Genomic DNA, 16,187 nt, shown 5'->3' with positions numbered 1-16,187 from the left:
ATGATGATGATGATGATGATGATGATACTGGAGGCGAAGATGGAGGGATGGTGGGGATGGTGATGACAGCAGAGATGGTCATGGTGGTGGTGGTGACGGTAGAGAGACGGTTCTTACCGAGGAGTGTTCAGAATTTCCCTTTTCTTCTCGGGTATCGGCATCGGGAAGGATGGGTTCCAGCTTGACAACTCTTTGGTGTGAGAAGCTTTGGGGTGTCTGTAAAGTGAAGCTGTGCCCCATATCGTGAGTTTTGATTGTGAAGGTAAATTGCTTCCGGAAGCAGGTGCTAAGGCCATGCTCCCAGAGAACAAATGCTGTCCCTTTTCCTTTGAGACCCTCTCACCCACCCAACTCAACAACTCCTGGGAATGAATAGGCATGTGGAGACAGGTTCTCTGGACAATGGGAAGTCCTGATTACCCCCTACCCACGCCAGGACTCCTCATCCCTGACCCTGTGCTAATTTTTCCATAGAACTTATCTTCTAGCATATGTTATAATTTACTGATTTTCCATATTTAGTGTCTATTTTTATACCAGCCTCCCAGTGGGGTCCCAGCCTCCCTCCCCCACTAGAAGAGAAGCTTCAGGAGGGTAGGAACCTTCATTTGCTTCACTGCTGTATTCCAAACGTCTAAAATAATGCCTGGCACACATTAGATGCTCAAAAAATATTTGTTGAATGACCAAATGCTAAAAGGGTGGGATCAATGGCAGCCTTTGTTCCCCAGGACAGGCCCAGCTTCCTGGCTTGTTACCTGGTTTCTCCTCAAACAAACAGAGAGGGGTGAGGTATAGCCCAGCGAGCCCGGTGTACAGGCTTTCATACGGGGCCCAGGCTGGGGCTGTGGGAGTGAGGGGGCAGTGCTCAGCTTGGGGGTTAGTCCCTGGCAAGACCATGGCCTTCAGGGGGCCTGAACTCTGGGTTCCTGCATCCCTGCAATACCAGAGGCTGAAGGCCGAGGAGAAGGAGCTGGATCTGGAGTTCGAAGTCTTGAGCGTGGGGTTTAATGAGGAGGGCAGATATGCCCTGCGGCTTACAGCTGAGAACCCCCTGCAGGCCGGCTCTGGGGCTGGGGTACTGTTGCAGGTAAATGATGGGGACCCCCTCCCTACCTGCTCTGCTGTCACCGATGTCATTGAGCAGCAGGATCCTGGCCAGAACCTCGCCCTTACCGGGAACAAGTTTGTCTTTACTTTGCCCAAAGGTATGAAGTAAGGGTAGTGGCTGGGGGGAGAGAAGGACCCTGTAACTCCTGCCTCAGCCCCTATCAGGGACCCCAGGGAGCCTCAGGGAAACTGGGAGGGGCAGGGTCAGAACTCTAGACTGGATCCCAAAGCTCAGCCTGTGTGATCTTGGGCAAATGCTGGCCCTCAGTGAGCCCTTGACTCCTTCCGTGTGACATGGGGACACTGATGTTGAACACAGGGTTTTGGGTGAGGAAGAAATGAAAGGACACATGAGGAGTGGCTTTGTAAATTTACAAGAGCTGAGTGCACAGCAGGTTTGGGCACAATCCTGCCGGATGTCATACTGAGTAACGTTAAATCCCAGTGCCCTGAGTCCCCAGGCTGAGCACCACTGGACTGTGGGCATGGGGGTGGACAGGGAGGTGGAGACCCGGTCTGGCCTTCAGGAAGCTTCCAGACTAGGTAGAGAGGCAGGAATCTCAAGCAGAGAATAGTTAAGTGATCTGGAAGGAGAAGATCCACACCTAGACTGTGAGGCCATCTAGGCAGGCCACCTAGAGGAGGAGAGATGTGAGGGAATGCGGAAACCAAGTCCGAGGCCTTCAGGTGGCCAAAGATCAAGGACAGGTTGCACTGTTCCCTCCACGTGGCCTTATACAGGACCATGTACCCGAGTAAGAGCCGTCCCATCCCCATATCGGTAAAGTGAGGGGCCCTAGAGGTGTCAACCGCAGGGAAATCTTAGCCAAGCCTCTTAGCTTCCAGCCAAAGGGCAGTCCCCCCAGGTTTCCTGAGGGCCCTGCCAGTCATCTCCACCCCCCGGGGGAGGCAGGGAGACCCCAGACACCCTCCCTGAGCCCATGTGTCCCCCACCCCACACCCCCCACTTTACCCCGCCTGCCAGGGTTCTGCAAGAACGACTGGCAGCAGGACGCGCAGCTGCGCGTCGAGGCGCTGCGACTGGGCGGGGCCTCGGGACACCCCGCCCAGCGAGTGGGCGAGGCCATCTTCCCGGTCTTCCCGCGCCCGGACCAGCCCCGCATGAACCTGTGGGCGCGGGAGCACGAGGACCTGTACCGCTACTGCGGCAGCCTGGCCCTGCTGCGCGCCAGCGCGGACCCCACGGCCCGCCACTGCGGGGGCCTGACCTACAGCGTGGCCTTCCGCGAGCACCGGGCCCCTCAGCCTCCAGCCCCAAACTGCCCTCCAGGGGCCGGCCAGCCAGGACCCGTGTCATCACGCCCAGAGCCCCAGCTGCCCAGGCTGCAGGTGGGTGTTCCCTGGGACCCCGCTCAGCTTCTGGCATCACTGCTTCCCCAGTGAGAAGACCCAGAGCCTCTGATAAGCCTGGATGTCCCCAAATCCCGAACTGAGCAACAGAACTTCCCAGGGTGGCCTCATTCAGTTCTGGGGAACGTGCAGTCTGAGAATGGAGGCAGGTCACCCCCAGTCTGAAGGGGATGACAGAAAAATAGAGCAAAGCCCACACAGAGCAGGGACACCACGGGGTGGGATGTCTTTTGCCCAGTGGGTAAGTGTCCCCGAGACCCTTCATTCCGCAAACTCAATCTCACGCGTTGTCACCAGGTTTTGAGAGATGCCCGAAGTGACCAGGAGACAGAAGTCTGTGTGTGTCCCCCTTCAAGCCCCTCCAGCTCCCACCACGGCCAGGAGGGACTCAGCCCTGAACCAGGATTCTGGCAGCCTCGGACCCAAGTAAGAGAGTCTGCTGGTCCTTGTACAAGCTGAAGGAGGGTTTCCCAGTATGGTCGTGTTTGGCAGCCGGGCAGTGTGTCTGGTGGGCCTCGAAGCCAGTGTAGGTGGAAGCTGGCAGCCCATATCATGGGTGGAGAAACTGAGGATCATCCCCGAGGATGCTTGAGTCCATTTAATACCAACAACATTTCCTGGGGAACTTAGTGTACAGTCGTGCACGGAATCCAAAGCTAGGTCAGTCCCGGAGCTCATGGTGCCACCCAGCTTAAAGACGGTGGGCACAGTGTGGGCATCATGCAGTCCTGGAAGCCATGTGCTGGAAGGGGCACTCTGGTGAGGGAGTGTGCAGGTCAGATTTTGGAGCCTCACAAAGGCTCCTCAGAAGAGATGTTATTGGAGATGAGTCTCTCGTTTATTTGTTCATCACTCACTTACCATCCATTCAACCATCAAACGTTGGTTAGGCGCTGACCCTGTCAGACCCTGCGCTAGGTGGGTGAGATTTCAGGATGTCAATTCTGGGCTTTGGGGAAGGTATTCCAGGCGGAGAGACTAGAATAAGCTGCCTGAGAAGAAGGAAAGGCTTTCAGTGGCAACAGGAGACTGAGCTAAGCCTGGAGCTGAAGGTGGCTGGGTTTTCCTGCAGCCCCTCTCCCGGGCAGTGCATCGGCCTGGGGCTTTAGCAGAGCCCAGGTGGTGGGCTGATCAGGCTCGGGGAGGGCTGCTGGGCCAGGGAAAGTGGAGGGAATCAGGGTGCGATGGCAGAAGAGCTAGGTGGCTATTCAATTCGGAAGGCAAAGGGGGAGACCGTTGGTGCGGGGGAAAGATACAATGTGACCTGCTGGCATGTGCCAGGAAGATTGAAAGGAACCCAGGGGCCAGTTTCTCTTGCCAGGTCTCAGCCCGTTATGTGGACCACTTTGGCCCCTGTTCAGCCATTCATTCACCAGTCTATTAACAAATACTTTTGACCGCCTATTGTATGCCCGGGGCTGTGTGCCGGGGAGGCTGAGGATGCCCTGGGCGCTTGTGAGGGAGTTGGAGCTCCCCCGGTTTCTCGGTGACATTCCGCTCTCTCAGGCTGCAAGCAAGCTCCCTGACTTTGGGGCCCTGGCCCCTCTGTCCTAGTTTGTCACAGGACTGCATACACACACAAGAGCCTCAGAACTCAGGGAGAAGCAGTCCCCTGCTCTCTGTGACCGCTGAGAGGCCGGGCCTTGCAGGCAGCTTGCAGGCTGCAGCCCTGAATGCATGTGATGGGGCGGCTGCTGCAGGGAAGGGGGGCCTCGGGGTGGCTGAGCCATCCTCGGCAGCTCTAATTTCTGTTATTTAATGCCATCATCTCCCTGCCATTCTCCCTCTTAAAGTGTCAGATGTCTGCTTCTACCAAGACAAGAAAATGGCTTTCAAGGGAGAGGAAAATAGCTTCCCTCCTGGGGGGTCAGCAATCACAACCCTGACGACAGGGTCAGGAAACTGGTAGGGAACAGATAATGCAACGAGCACCTTTCTGGAACCGGGACTTAGAGGCTCCGCACTGGGGCTGGGGCTGCATGCCTGTGGCCAGCTCCCTGGGGAAGTGCATGTGGCCTAGAGCCACGGGGACCCTCGAAACCATCCTCCCTCCCCTCTGTGCAGATGGAGAAAATGGAGCCCTAGAGGGAAGGACTTCACCCAGCTCTCCTTGGCTGTCAACTGAGGAGGAGGAGAAAGACATCTGAAAGTGGGGGTAGGGTGAGATGGTGAGAAGAGACCATGATCCAGAAGGTTGGAGAAAGGAGACTGCATTCATTGCATGCAGTTCAGGGCCAGGAATGGATTTCTGGGCTTCGGACGCAAAGGGGTAGACTCAAGGTCACCTCCTCCAGGAGGCCTGTTCTGCATGGATTTTGTTCCTTCCAGACTATCTTCAGTCCTGTATGCCTCAGGCATGTGAACCAATGAATCTATTCCATTTACAACTGTATTGTGAGCTCGTAAGTTGTTCAATTTGTGTGTCAGGGTTTTTCTCTTTTTAATGTTTATTTATGTTTTGAGAGACGGAGAGTGCAAGCAGGGGAGGGGCAGAGAAAGAGAGAGAGAGAGAGAGAGAGAGAGAGAGAGAATATCCCAAGCAGGCTCCGCACTGCCAGTGCAGAGCCTGATGCCAGACTCGAACTCATGCATGACTTGAGCCGAAATCAAGAGTCGATGCTTAACCAACTGAGCCACCCAGGCGTCCTGTGTGTCAGTTTTTAGACCAGAACTGATCATGTTCGTGGGACTCAAGCGTGGCGTCGTGGGCAGAGGGCAAGGGGGTTAGGAATGCAATGATAATGACTAGGCAGCAGGAGACAGGCCTCTGAGTGAGCTTCAGTGACTGACTTTGACTCTGACCCATTGTGTTCCACAGCCATGGCCCACAGGATACATAGCCCTAAAATGACACACCAGTGCTGGTCACAGCATGTCCCGAATCCCAGAGACTCCACGGGAACAATCAATCCCCCCACAGTAACATTACGCCGACAACGACAACGACAACGAACACCTTCCCTTCTCCAAGTCTCAGGTTGCCTCCTGTGTGTGTGTGCTGGGGGGGTGGAGGTTGATGGTGATGAAGGGCAGATCCCCCATGGATGTTTCCAGCAGGTACAGTCAGACTCCAGGATGGAGATCACTCCGTTGGCCCCTGACCCACGGATGGGGGACTGGGGTGCACAGGCAGAAGCTACAGAGGGAAGTTTCCCGTGCGTGGGAGGGAGCCAGCTCCAGGTTTCCTGCCACCAGCTGCATGGGTGTTTAGTGGCTTCCTTTCTGGGCAGGGCTCCACCAGACCCATCCTGTCCCCTGACGTTACCTCCTTATCTTCTTGGCAGGTTTAAGGCCACATGGCTGTGCTACCCCAACACCCCCCAGCTCTCCTTCCCCCAGAGTAAGAGGGAGTTTATCTGACTAGAATGAGGGTGGCCCGTCCAGTGCTGGGCAGAAAACATCCCTGGGGTGAGGGGAGCAGCAAGGTGCAGGCCACAGTCTGGCTGCTGGGCTGGCTGGGGTGACTCTGGCTCCATTCTTCCCTGGGGGGGTTGGAGGGCAAGGGGAGGACAACACAGCCTGGAGCCACAGAGTTCTCAGGGGCCACATTCCTTCCGGCACCTCACTGGACCTCTCTGAGAGATCCTGAAGGTTTCAGGACGAATTCCCACAGGCAGAGCTGTTTAAGAGCAAAACCTTGGGCTGGAAATTCCCAGTGATAAAATTTCTGGAAACATGAACTTGAAAATTCCTTGCTTGTAGCTGTGGGAGCCATCGTGGGGGCTCCTTCACTCTCTGAGCGAGCGATTAAGCGAGCATCCTCCCACTGGAGCGGGAGCTGGGGGAGGGGAGGGTGTCGGGGCTCCCTCCCCCACTCCAGCCCGGCATTTACCTCTTCCAAACAATCGCAGTTTTGTTTCATGGAAACGATTCCGTTCCCCAGGAGCCTTTTAAATGACGCTTTCAAGGGTCTTTTTTTCTTATTCTTTCCATTTAAAACACCTTTTTTTTTTTTTTTCTTTTTGCCCCGGAGGGAGAAAAAAAAGAAGAAAAAGCTAATAAAGCAATCACCAAATGCTGAGCACCTGGCTCTAAGCCTGTGGCTTCTGATTGTGGCTTTGGCACCAACAGGCTGGGGGCTTTCATTAACAAGAAGTGGAGAGGAACGGAGCTGGCGGTGGCTGGTCCGGGGCATCCCCTCTGCCCTCTGCCCCTAAACTTCTGGCTCCGTCTCTCTCCCTTTGTTCCCTGCCTCCCGGTCCCTCTCCCCCATACCTTTCCCTTGTTCCCCACCCCCATCCCCTCCGGTCCCATTCCGGCCAGCCGGAGCTCTGGCCCTGTGCACTCTGCCTCCGGCCCGGTGCACTCCACGTCTTCCCTCTCCTCCCCTTTCACTCTTTTAAATTCATTGTGCCTTTTATTGCTCGCTATTGCATACGCTGTTTCTATTGCCCTGGAGACTGGAATGGTTCAAGCGGAGAAAGGCACACGATGTGGATTTCATTAACTTTACTGCCTGTTTCATCTTAGGGTGGGGGTGGGGAGCTGGCCCAGCTGGGGGAGCTGGGCACCTCTATGCTCACACGCCTTCACCACGGTGCCACACTTTTGGTGTCCCTGCCAGCTTGCCTCATCTAGAGAAGCCTCCCCTTCTGCCACTCCCTCCCACTCTCCTGTTGGAGGAGGATGCCCATGGCCCATTTCACAGGTGGGGAAACAGAGGCTCCAGAAGGCAGTGCTTGGGATGCTACTAAGAGGTGGGAGGTGGGAAAGGTGAGAACAGGTTAGACCCTGCCTGCTGGCCCCCTCCCAGGCTACTGTCCCCTAGTCCTTCAGAAGAGGGACTATACTGTCGCCCCTCCTCCTCCCTTCCTGAGCTCCAGCAAATACAGATGATTGGAGCAGGTCAGCGCCTCCTTGCAAATGAGGCAGTTTTATGGGCTTTAGAAAAACACTCCGATTGTTCCCTCAATTACCCTGAGCAGATTGAATATATTAATCTCTCTCTTAACTCGAGTGAGACTTGGCGGCTGCCCCTCCCCCAGCCACCAGCACCCCTCTGGCAGCACGGCTGGAGTGACTCCCAGCCCCTGGCCTTCTTGGCCCTAAGCAGGTCAGCCTGGGTCCAGGCAGCACACTTTTGCTGCCTGTGCGCGCGCGCGTGCACACACACACACACACACACACACACACGCACAGCGGACAGCTGCTTTACATTTCTCTATCAATTTTCATTGATTTCCTCCTTGGCCGCTATTTGGAAGAGCCTTTTCCTCAAGTAAACTTGATCATGGGGATAGTGGGGGTGGGGGGTGGGAGGGAGACTGCAGGCAGCTCCCCCTTCTGCTCCTGTGACAACAGCCTCCAGCTTAAACACACTCTGCCTCAGGCAGCTGAGCCCCCGTTAAAAGCTACCTGAGGTTTCCCTTTGTAGCTCGATTTTCTTTTATTTCAGAGGAACAAAGGCACTGTCAAGGCGTTCCAGGAGAGCGCTGTCACCCACGCAGGGAGGGATGCAGACCCATCACGGTGATGGAGGGCTGAGGTTGGCAGGAGAGTCAGGGCTGGCCCGTGCTGGCCCAGAGACAAGGACATGACCAGCCCCCTCAGGAAGAGAAAGGCCGTCAACTAAATGTACCAAATTGCCCTGCAGGCCACCTGATGTCCCCTCTTCCTCTTCAGTAGCACTGAAAGATTTTCTCTCTCAGGGACCTCTGAAAGAGACCTCAGAGGTCCCTGGACATAGCAGATAAGAACCTGAACATGCATAAGTTGGGGGGTCTCATATTTATGTCCTTGCCAAGCCTGTCCCTCAGTCCTGCCCTGCCTGATTTCCAGGTCACCTCTATATGCCTTTGAGGTGCTATCAGGATCAGTATCTGGAGCTCGGCAGGATGGGGTATACAATAGGTTTGGGATTCAGGCAGCTTACAATGAGAGGCAGGTATACTGGGGTCAGATGGACCTGGGTTCAGATCAGTATCTAGCATTTATTTAGTAGCTATGTGGCCTTGTGCAGATTACATAACTTCCCTCAGCCTCCATTTCCACATCTGTGAAATGGAGGAGAGCAATCCTTGTGTCCTCGACTGCTGGAAAGACACATGAACTAGCTTACGGTTGCCTCTGCCCTGCAGGAGGCGTTGAATAAATGCTTGCTGTTCTAGTAATGAGTTAAGATGTCTGTATTGGGCAAAACTGATAGGTCTGGGCCTCAGTTTCTGCATCTAGAAAATAGGGTTGCTTCCTTTTGCCTAGCCGGCCTCCCAGGGGAGGGGTGATGGGAACTTGTGAGCCCCACCCTCTGGGACCCCCAGGTTTTGGAGTGGAGAAGGCTGGCCCAGCCTGGGTGCTAGTCGAGGAAGAAGCTCCATTAGCAGATTGTTGTAACTGAGCGTGCCAGATGGCCCTGCTGCCCTTCCCCCCCATCTCCACCTTCCCCCACTCCAGCCAGGGGCTACTGCTGACTCACACCTTCTGGAGTCTGTGTGAGTGAGTGTGAGTGTGTGTGTGTGTGTGTGTGAGAGAGAGAGAGAGAGAGAGAGAGAGAGAGAGGGAGGGAGAGATGTGTCTGGTGAAGGGGATATGGAGCGGAAGGGGGGTGCCTGCTTCTGATGTCCTTCCAGCCAGCCCAGGGGAGGGAACCATGGTGGCCTTCTCATCTCCAGAAGTTACCTTCACAGTGAAAGAAGGAGGGGGGAGGGGCAGGAGGATCCAGTCATGTGGCGTTTTATGGTTGTCTTCCTTTCTTCTCCTTCACTTATACCCCTGGAAGGTGGATGTGCCCCCAGCAGACACTCCTGAGACGCACAGAGCCACCACATCTCATCCTGGACAGGCAGGGACCCTCCCCATCACAAAGAGAGATTCACACCAACTCACTGATAGACACACGTGGGTCACACACCCTCCCACACGCAGATCTGTACCTCCTTGGGACCCTCCTGGCTTTATCTCTCTGTACAGAACACCCCCCACCCCTGCCCCAGTGCAGCCTCTACCAGAGGAGAAAGAGACTTGGGGACATGGCATGTGTGATGTATGAGGTGAAATTAAAACCCCATGTGAAGCCAATCTGTAAGAACTGATCTTTAATAAAACAGTGGATGGGGGAGGGCGGCAGGGAAGGAACACTGATGGGCATCCAGCCCTGACCTGGGCCTGTCGGGAGTCAACTGAGACATCCCAGCCTGGGCTTGGGCTGGTTCTGCAGAGGTCCTGGGCTCAGGAGCAGCTGAGGCTAACAGGGCCCCACCCCCCTCCCCCAAGAGATGGAGAATGAATGAGGATATCCCTCCTCCACCTGGATCTGGCCACCTGGATAGGGCCAATGGCCCAACCTCCCTGAGCCCAGGGTGTTCATCGGTCCATCCATCCATCTGTCTGGCCATCCATTCCCCCAGCAGTAAACAAAGTCGCTGTATCCCCCAACCTTTGGGGAGCTTTCAGGCTGGGTGGGGAGAGGCAGTAGGAGGAGTTGGAGGACAGTGACTCTCCAAGCTGTCTGCGAGGGCTGCTGGGACCTGGGGAGGAAGTGATGGGCATGACCGGGTGGTCATCAAGGGTTCGGTCTGCCATAGGAAAACCAGTTCTGGCAGGAGGCAGAAGACCCTATTGCTCAGTTGCACGAGAGCTGTGTGTGTGTAGCTTGGAGCAAAACACTTGACTTAACTGGGCCTCAAGTTCCTCATCTGTACGATGGGCAGAGCAGTGCCTACTGATGGCAAGGTTGTGAGGTCAGGTGAGGAGGGGGGTGGGAAATTGCTTGGTTCGTTAAAACCCACCTCACAGATGTCAGGGGAACATCTGATCCCTGCCTCAAAGAAGGGGTGGGATTCCGGGAGAGATTGAGGATCGTGGGTTTCAAGTGGAGAGGACAGTGTGAGCAAAGGTGTGGAAGCAGGAGTGTGGAGGTGTGTGCGTGGGAACAGCAAGAGGGGAGAAGGGATGAAGTGGGGAGAGCATGTTCATGGGATGGGGAGTTGCAGGAGTGCCAAGGGAATGGAGGGCAGGTACTGGCTCCATGCGCCCCAAACCCTCTGCCATCACCTGTTTTCCCAGGCCTCTCTGAGCCAGGCTTGCAAAGCTGGAACCTGCGAAGCCCACTGAAGCATCAAATGGGTCTTGGGAGGTGGGAAGGTAGCGTTCATAATGTCCATTTTCTGGAGCAGGAAACTGAGCCCCTAGTGGAGGTGGATGGCTTGCCTGAGTCTTCCCATGGAGTCAGTAGCAAAGCCAGGCTGGAACCCAGGGGCCCGCCAAGTCTTTTGTCGTTTCAGGTATAGCAACCAGCACAGAGGTGGGAGTGACTTATGGCACTCTGTCGCAGGGAGACCCGTATTTTGGTGAGCTTTCTACATGGTGTGGCGGGATCAAGGGGCAGCAGTTTGGGGGAACAGTTTTCTTCCCGGCAAGCCAGATCACTGAGGCTTAAGGTGACCTCAACAACGAGTGCTCACTGTGCTGGGTGATTGGGGAGAGGGACTAGGAATGGGGCTGGGGCTGTCAATGGCTCAGAGGCTCCAGGCAACCCCCCTAGCCCACTGGAGTTGGTGGATGACACAGAAAACAGTGTTGCATAAATAATCTCAGGACAGAACCCAGCCCTTTCCCAACCTGAGGGGTGAGAGAAAGTTACAGCCAAGAAGGTGCAGTGGATAAACATGGACCTTGGACTCAGATCCCTGCTCTGCCCCATACCGGCTGTTCCTGATCAGGTCACTTCTCTGACTCTTTGTTTTCTCTTCTGTGAAATGGCTGGGGGCGGGGGGAAAGGAGGGGGGGCAGTGATGGTTACTTTGCAGCATGATTGTGAGGATTAAATCATATGCTAGGGGCGCCTGGGTGGCGCAGTCGGTTAAGCGTCCGACTTCAGCCAGGTCACGATCTCGCGGTCCGTGAGTTCGAGCCCCGAGTCGGGCTCTGGGCTGATGGCTCAGAGCCTGGAGCCTGTTTCGGATTCTGTGTCTCCCTCTCTCTCTGCCCCTCCCCCGTTCGTGCTCTGTCTCTCTCTGTCCCAAAAATAAATAAACGTTGAAAAAAATAAATAAATAAATAAATAAATAAATCATATGCTAGCCTGACTACAATTCGGGAGCCCTTCCTGGAGGAGAGGAGATTCCAAAGACTTCCAGAACAGAGACAGACTGGAAGGCACCAGGGATCCAGGCTTGGAGGCAGGGGCGGGACACACATCCGCAGGCCTTCTGCTGCTGCGGGGAGGTGCCTGATTCTTCCGCACAAGTAATGTGTGTTAAATCCTGCTTCTGTTCCAGGCCTGGCCTCTCAGAGCTCTTGGGGAGATAAGAGACCACAGCGAGGCCACTGTGGTCCTTGGATGTCAGAGAGGAAGCCACTGGGTCTACTCTGGGGGAAGGGGGAAAGACTTCTACCTTAAATCCCTGCTCTGCCATGGTCCTGCACTGGGACTTAATCCCTCTGTGCCTCCTTTCTTCCTTTGTAAAACGGGGGATGACAGTGCCCCCCAACACACACAAGATTGTTGACTTGAATATGCAATGAATTTAAAGAAGATATTAAATACAGAACATTAGCTATTATGATCCTCGTGCTGGGTGAATGGCAGCTTGCCGGATAGACAGGTTGGAGGGCTACACTCCAGGGGGAGGGAACGTTTAGGCAAAGGCCCAGAAGCTTGAGAGAGCACAGTTTCTTTTGGGAACTTGGGGGAATAAAAGGTGGGGAGCGTGGGGTCAGGTGAGGGGCCGGCCATGGGGGCACACCCAGGAGAGAGAGGGTGGAGTCTGCCCCCACCTCTCACCCAGCAGGAAGCCTGCCCTTGAGTCACTGCTGGGCTGGGAGGCGGTGGGGGCCACGTGGAGCTGAGGCCCTCGGGTGGGCATGGGGGAGGGGAGGGTGGGGAAATATTATTTTAATCTTCCTCTTAAAGCATAATTGCTTTTTGTCGGCGGGTGTTCCGGGAGCCGCCTCCCCGAGAGATTGCTTTGCAGGCTCCTGTCCGCCAGGAGCCAGGCAGGGCTGGGCCAGCTCCGTGCTGCATTAATACTCCGCAAATGCGATTTCATGGCCTCAAATGAGATTAGGGCCAGAGGCTGTGCTCTCTGGTGGAGATGGTGGGCGGTGTGGGCGAGGGACCCGCGCTGAGTAGGGAATCTGAGAGGGAGGGAATCAGGGATCCCAAGCCCGCTGGCCCTGAATAAGCAGTTTCCTGTAACTGGAGCTCCCCCGACCTGCTGGCTCATCCCAGCTGCAGAACAGGCCCTGAGGCCCTGTCTGGTGGCGGGGGTGGTGGGTGGCGGCTGGGGTACTCTGGGCTGTCTCCCCCACCCCAGACTCCCCACAAGCCCCTCAGTAAAGGCAAGGGCTGTGATTCCAAGTACAGTCTCTGCAGCCATATGGCCTGGGTCTGAAGCTTGGCCCTTCTGCTCCAGGCTCTGCCTCTGTTTTCTCATCTGTGAAATGGGGACTAGACTAGTACCTATCTCATGCCTATTTGTGACAACTGAGTTCGTGTCTGTAAAACGTATAGATGGGGCCTGCCACATAGCAAGTGCGTGTTGAGTGTTTGATTTTACTATGAGGTTCACACACCAGCTATTTGTGCCCTAGAAGGGGAGACAAGGCCACTGAGGGCTTGGACCCTGGAGGAAGGAAGATTATCTGGGGGGCAGTCACCATTATCCTAGGCTGAAGTGGGGGCTTCTGGGGAACTACAGGGAGGAGGAAGACATCTGATGTTAATGTCATCCCTCACTCATTCAGTGAGCACCCACCTGGCACCAACTTTGTGCCAGGCAATAGCCTGGCCCCTGAGGATGGGACCGCCAGGCACAGTCCCTGTCCTCAGAGGAGACAGTCCCTCTCCCAGAAAGTAATAGTGGGCCATGTACCTGGGCGCAGAGAGGCCTGGGGGCTGTGGATCTGATACCCCTGGGTGGGGATGGGGGCAGTGGGAGAAGGTTTCAGGGCAGATTTGCTAGAGGTTGTTCCATTTGTGTCTTGAGGACGCATCATGAATTATTCAGGCTGGCAGAGGGACGACAACAGTCCAGGCAGATGGAGCAGTGAATATGAAGGTCGGGAAGCTGGAGAGATCAGAGCCCATTTCAGGGGGCCACAGGCGTGTAGTGTGGCTGGAGCGTGGGTGTGAGGCAGGGATCGGTTTCCACGAGGCTGGAGAGAGTGGGGTGAGTAGACTGGGAGGCCTTCCGGGGTCTCCTGAGAAAACTCCAATCTCTCCTGAGAGCAGTGGGGCCCTCCTGAAGTGTTTACTGAAACAGAGGAGGGACCTAGTCACATTTGTGGGGTTGGAAGAGTCGGGGCGAGGGTTCAGCCTATGGCACCCCCAGCCCGAGTGGACCCCGAGTGGACCCCCTCCTCCACTTCGGTGGGTCTGGCTCCTGCGCCCCCACCTGAGGAAAGGGAATGGCAGGTGGCTTCCATTGCTTACCCCTTTATTTAGTTCTTTGTTAATGAGTTATTGATTTTTCAAAAGAAAAATGCCCCAAAGCCACGTTGCATCTTTAGCAAAGTGATTCACGACGTGAAGATAGGCCCTGGGCCGCCCCCAGTGAGAACTCTGGTTACCGAATGCTGAGAAGGCTCCTTCAACAAGGCGGTCAATAAATGTGCCTGCTGAGCCAACGAGAACAGCGCGCCTGTTACAGTCGCCCCAAGTCCCCTGTTGCAAAGCGGGGGCCACGGGGGTTCAGGTGGGCACACGCTGGTGTGCACGTGGAGGAAGTGCGGTTCAGTGCCGCCCGCCATGTGCCGGGCCTCTGTTCTCTCACTTGCTCCTCACCAGGCCCCTGCCAGGTAGGCTATCCTCGCTGCTTTACAGAGGAGAAATTGCCGCCCTGACAGGCCAGAGGACTTGCCCAGATGCTTGCTGCGGGGCCTGGCCGAGCCAAGGTTAAGGCCAGGCAGGCTGCGGATTCACCACCATAATTATAGGAGGTGACCCTTCTGAAGTCGGCCACTCAACAGCCAACAGATGAACACCTGCTGTGTATTCCACTCCAGCTGCGGGGACGTGACGTGGTGTTTGGAGAACAGAGACTCTGTAAGAGAACTGCCTCAGTTGACACCTGTCAAATTCTGGGGGAGGGGCAGGGACTTGGCCAGGTGCCACACCCCTGCCTCTGGTTTATCACCTATTGGGGGTGAACTCAGCAGCACAGACACAGGCAGGTGTCACCATGGACAAAGAGGACTGTTCAGAGCAGGGGATGAAGGGAGTCAGGAATGCTTCCTGGATGAACTGTCTTGAGCCAGACCGTAAGGACAAATTGAACTTACGTAGGAAAGCAGGAGACTTTTCTGGCAAGGGGTCTGCTGGAAAGGTGTGGCGCACAGCCACACCGGGTCCGGAAGCTGGGCACAGAGTGGGTCTGGGGAAAAGGGAGACCAGGGCTAGAATATCTGGTGGCGGGGGAGGGCATGTGAAGGTTTGAGCACTGGGTGGAGGTGTCCGTATTTCACCCTACAGACATTTTTTGCTTCTCTGGCCCATTTCTGCTGGGGAGAACCTGCCAGGTCCCAGTTTGTTCAGCAAGGAAAAGAACAAGCATTTTTGGAGCACTCAACTGAGTATCAGTGCTAAGAGCAGTACCTCCATTGCCTCATTCAATCCTCAGAGCAGCCCTGATTTCCCCTCTGTATAAAAAGGGACACCAGGGGCACCTGGGTGGCTCAGTCAGTTAAGCGTCCGACTTTGGCTCAGGTCATGATCTTGCGGTTTTGTGAGTTCGAGCCCCGCGTCGGGCTCTGTGCTGAAAGCTCGGAGCCGGGAGCCTACTTCAGATTCTGTGTCTTCCTCTCTCTCTGCCCCTCCCCTGCTTGTGCTCTGTCTCTCAAAAATGAATAAATGTAAAAAAAAAAAATTTAAAAAGGAGGGACACCAAAGCTCAGAGAGGGTCACTATTCTGAACCAAGATCACACAGCTATAAGCTTCGCTAAGTTTCCCACACCCTCCATCCTTTGCCTTTCCCAGAAGCCCAGTGCAGTGGACCAGACGAAATACAGAGAAAGTGATGGGGGTGGAGAGTGGAGGGTGGGAGGAATATGGAGGATGTCAAAGGGTGTGGGACAGGACTAAGGGGAAAGGAAGGCCAAGTTTGCGGGCCCTGGGAGACACCCTTCCCTGGACTGGCTGCAGGGATATCTAGGCCTAAAGGGACAATTGGAGCTGGGCCCTGGGACACAGCATGAGGGAGTATGGACAGCTGTGAATCACGTGTCTGCACAGACTCTTCCTGCTGCACAGTAAGCCCAGTGCAAAGCCATAGGAGGAAGCAGGACCTTTCCTTCCCCAAGAGCCAGCCTCAGATCCAGTCCAGTGGCTTGCCCTCCATAGCTGGAGGCTCCCTAAATGGCTGTGTTCAACCCCTGGCCCAGCTTCGGGGCAGGTCCAAGTACTCTCTCCTGGAGGGAGGTGGGGAGGGTTACCTATTAGCTGTGAGATCACTCATTACCTGCTTCTGCTCACACTGGAATCTGAGTCATCAAAGCTTGGGGCTGGCCTCTAGGCATTTGGGGAGCAGGCTCATTTCCCTTGGCTGGGGGAGGCAGAGTACCCCTTACCAGGGATGGGCAATGAGGCAAGAGGAGGAGCTGGGGAGGCAGAGGGAAAGGTGAGGTTCATGGTGTTGTTAAGTAGGAAAGCCACATGCAGTCCCAGGCTGATGGCATTCTCACTGCCCAGGAAGAAGCAGTTCTGGGAGTAGGGCTAGCGTGGCACAAGAGTGTCACAGGGGTCCTTGGCCCAGGGAGCCGGCCAGCCCAC

The 16,187-nt window shown here is 55.5% G+C and overlaps 1 protein-coding gene across 1 annotated transcript in view; it reads left to right on the top strand.

The window, feature by feature from the left end:
- Window positions 1-898: 898 nt before the first annotated feature.
- Window positions 899-16,187, top strand: part of CCDC33 (coiled-coil domain containing 33) — a 106,809-nt gene continuing 91,520 nt past the window's right edge. Inside the window, exons 1-3 of the mRNA XM_047075669.1 lie at window positions 899-1,208; window positions 2,096-2,421; window positions 4,647-4,649. Coding sequence (XP_046931625.1) covers window positions 899-1,208; window positions 2,096-2,421; window positions 4,647-4,649 — 639 coding nt within the window. The remainder of the gene's footprint in view (window positions 1,209-2,095; window positions 2,422-4,646; window positions 4,650-16,187) is intronic.

This window comes from Lynx rufus, unplaced genomic scaffold, assembly GCF_022079265.1.
Source record: "Lynx rufus isolate CCGP_SWC_20201006 ecotype Redwood Valley unplaced genomic scaffold, mLynRuf1.p SCAF_13, whole genome shotgun sequence".
NCBI lineage: Eukaryota > Metazoa > Chordata > Mammalia > Carnivora > Felidae > Lynx > Lynx rufus.
The sequence above is the reverse complement of the archived record's forward strand: the minus strand, read 5'-3'. Positions and strand labels throughout refer to the sequence as shown.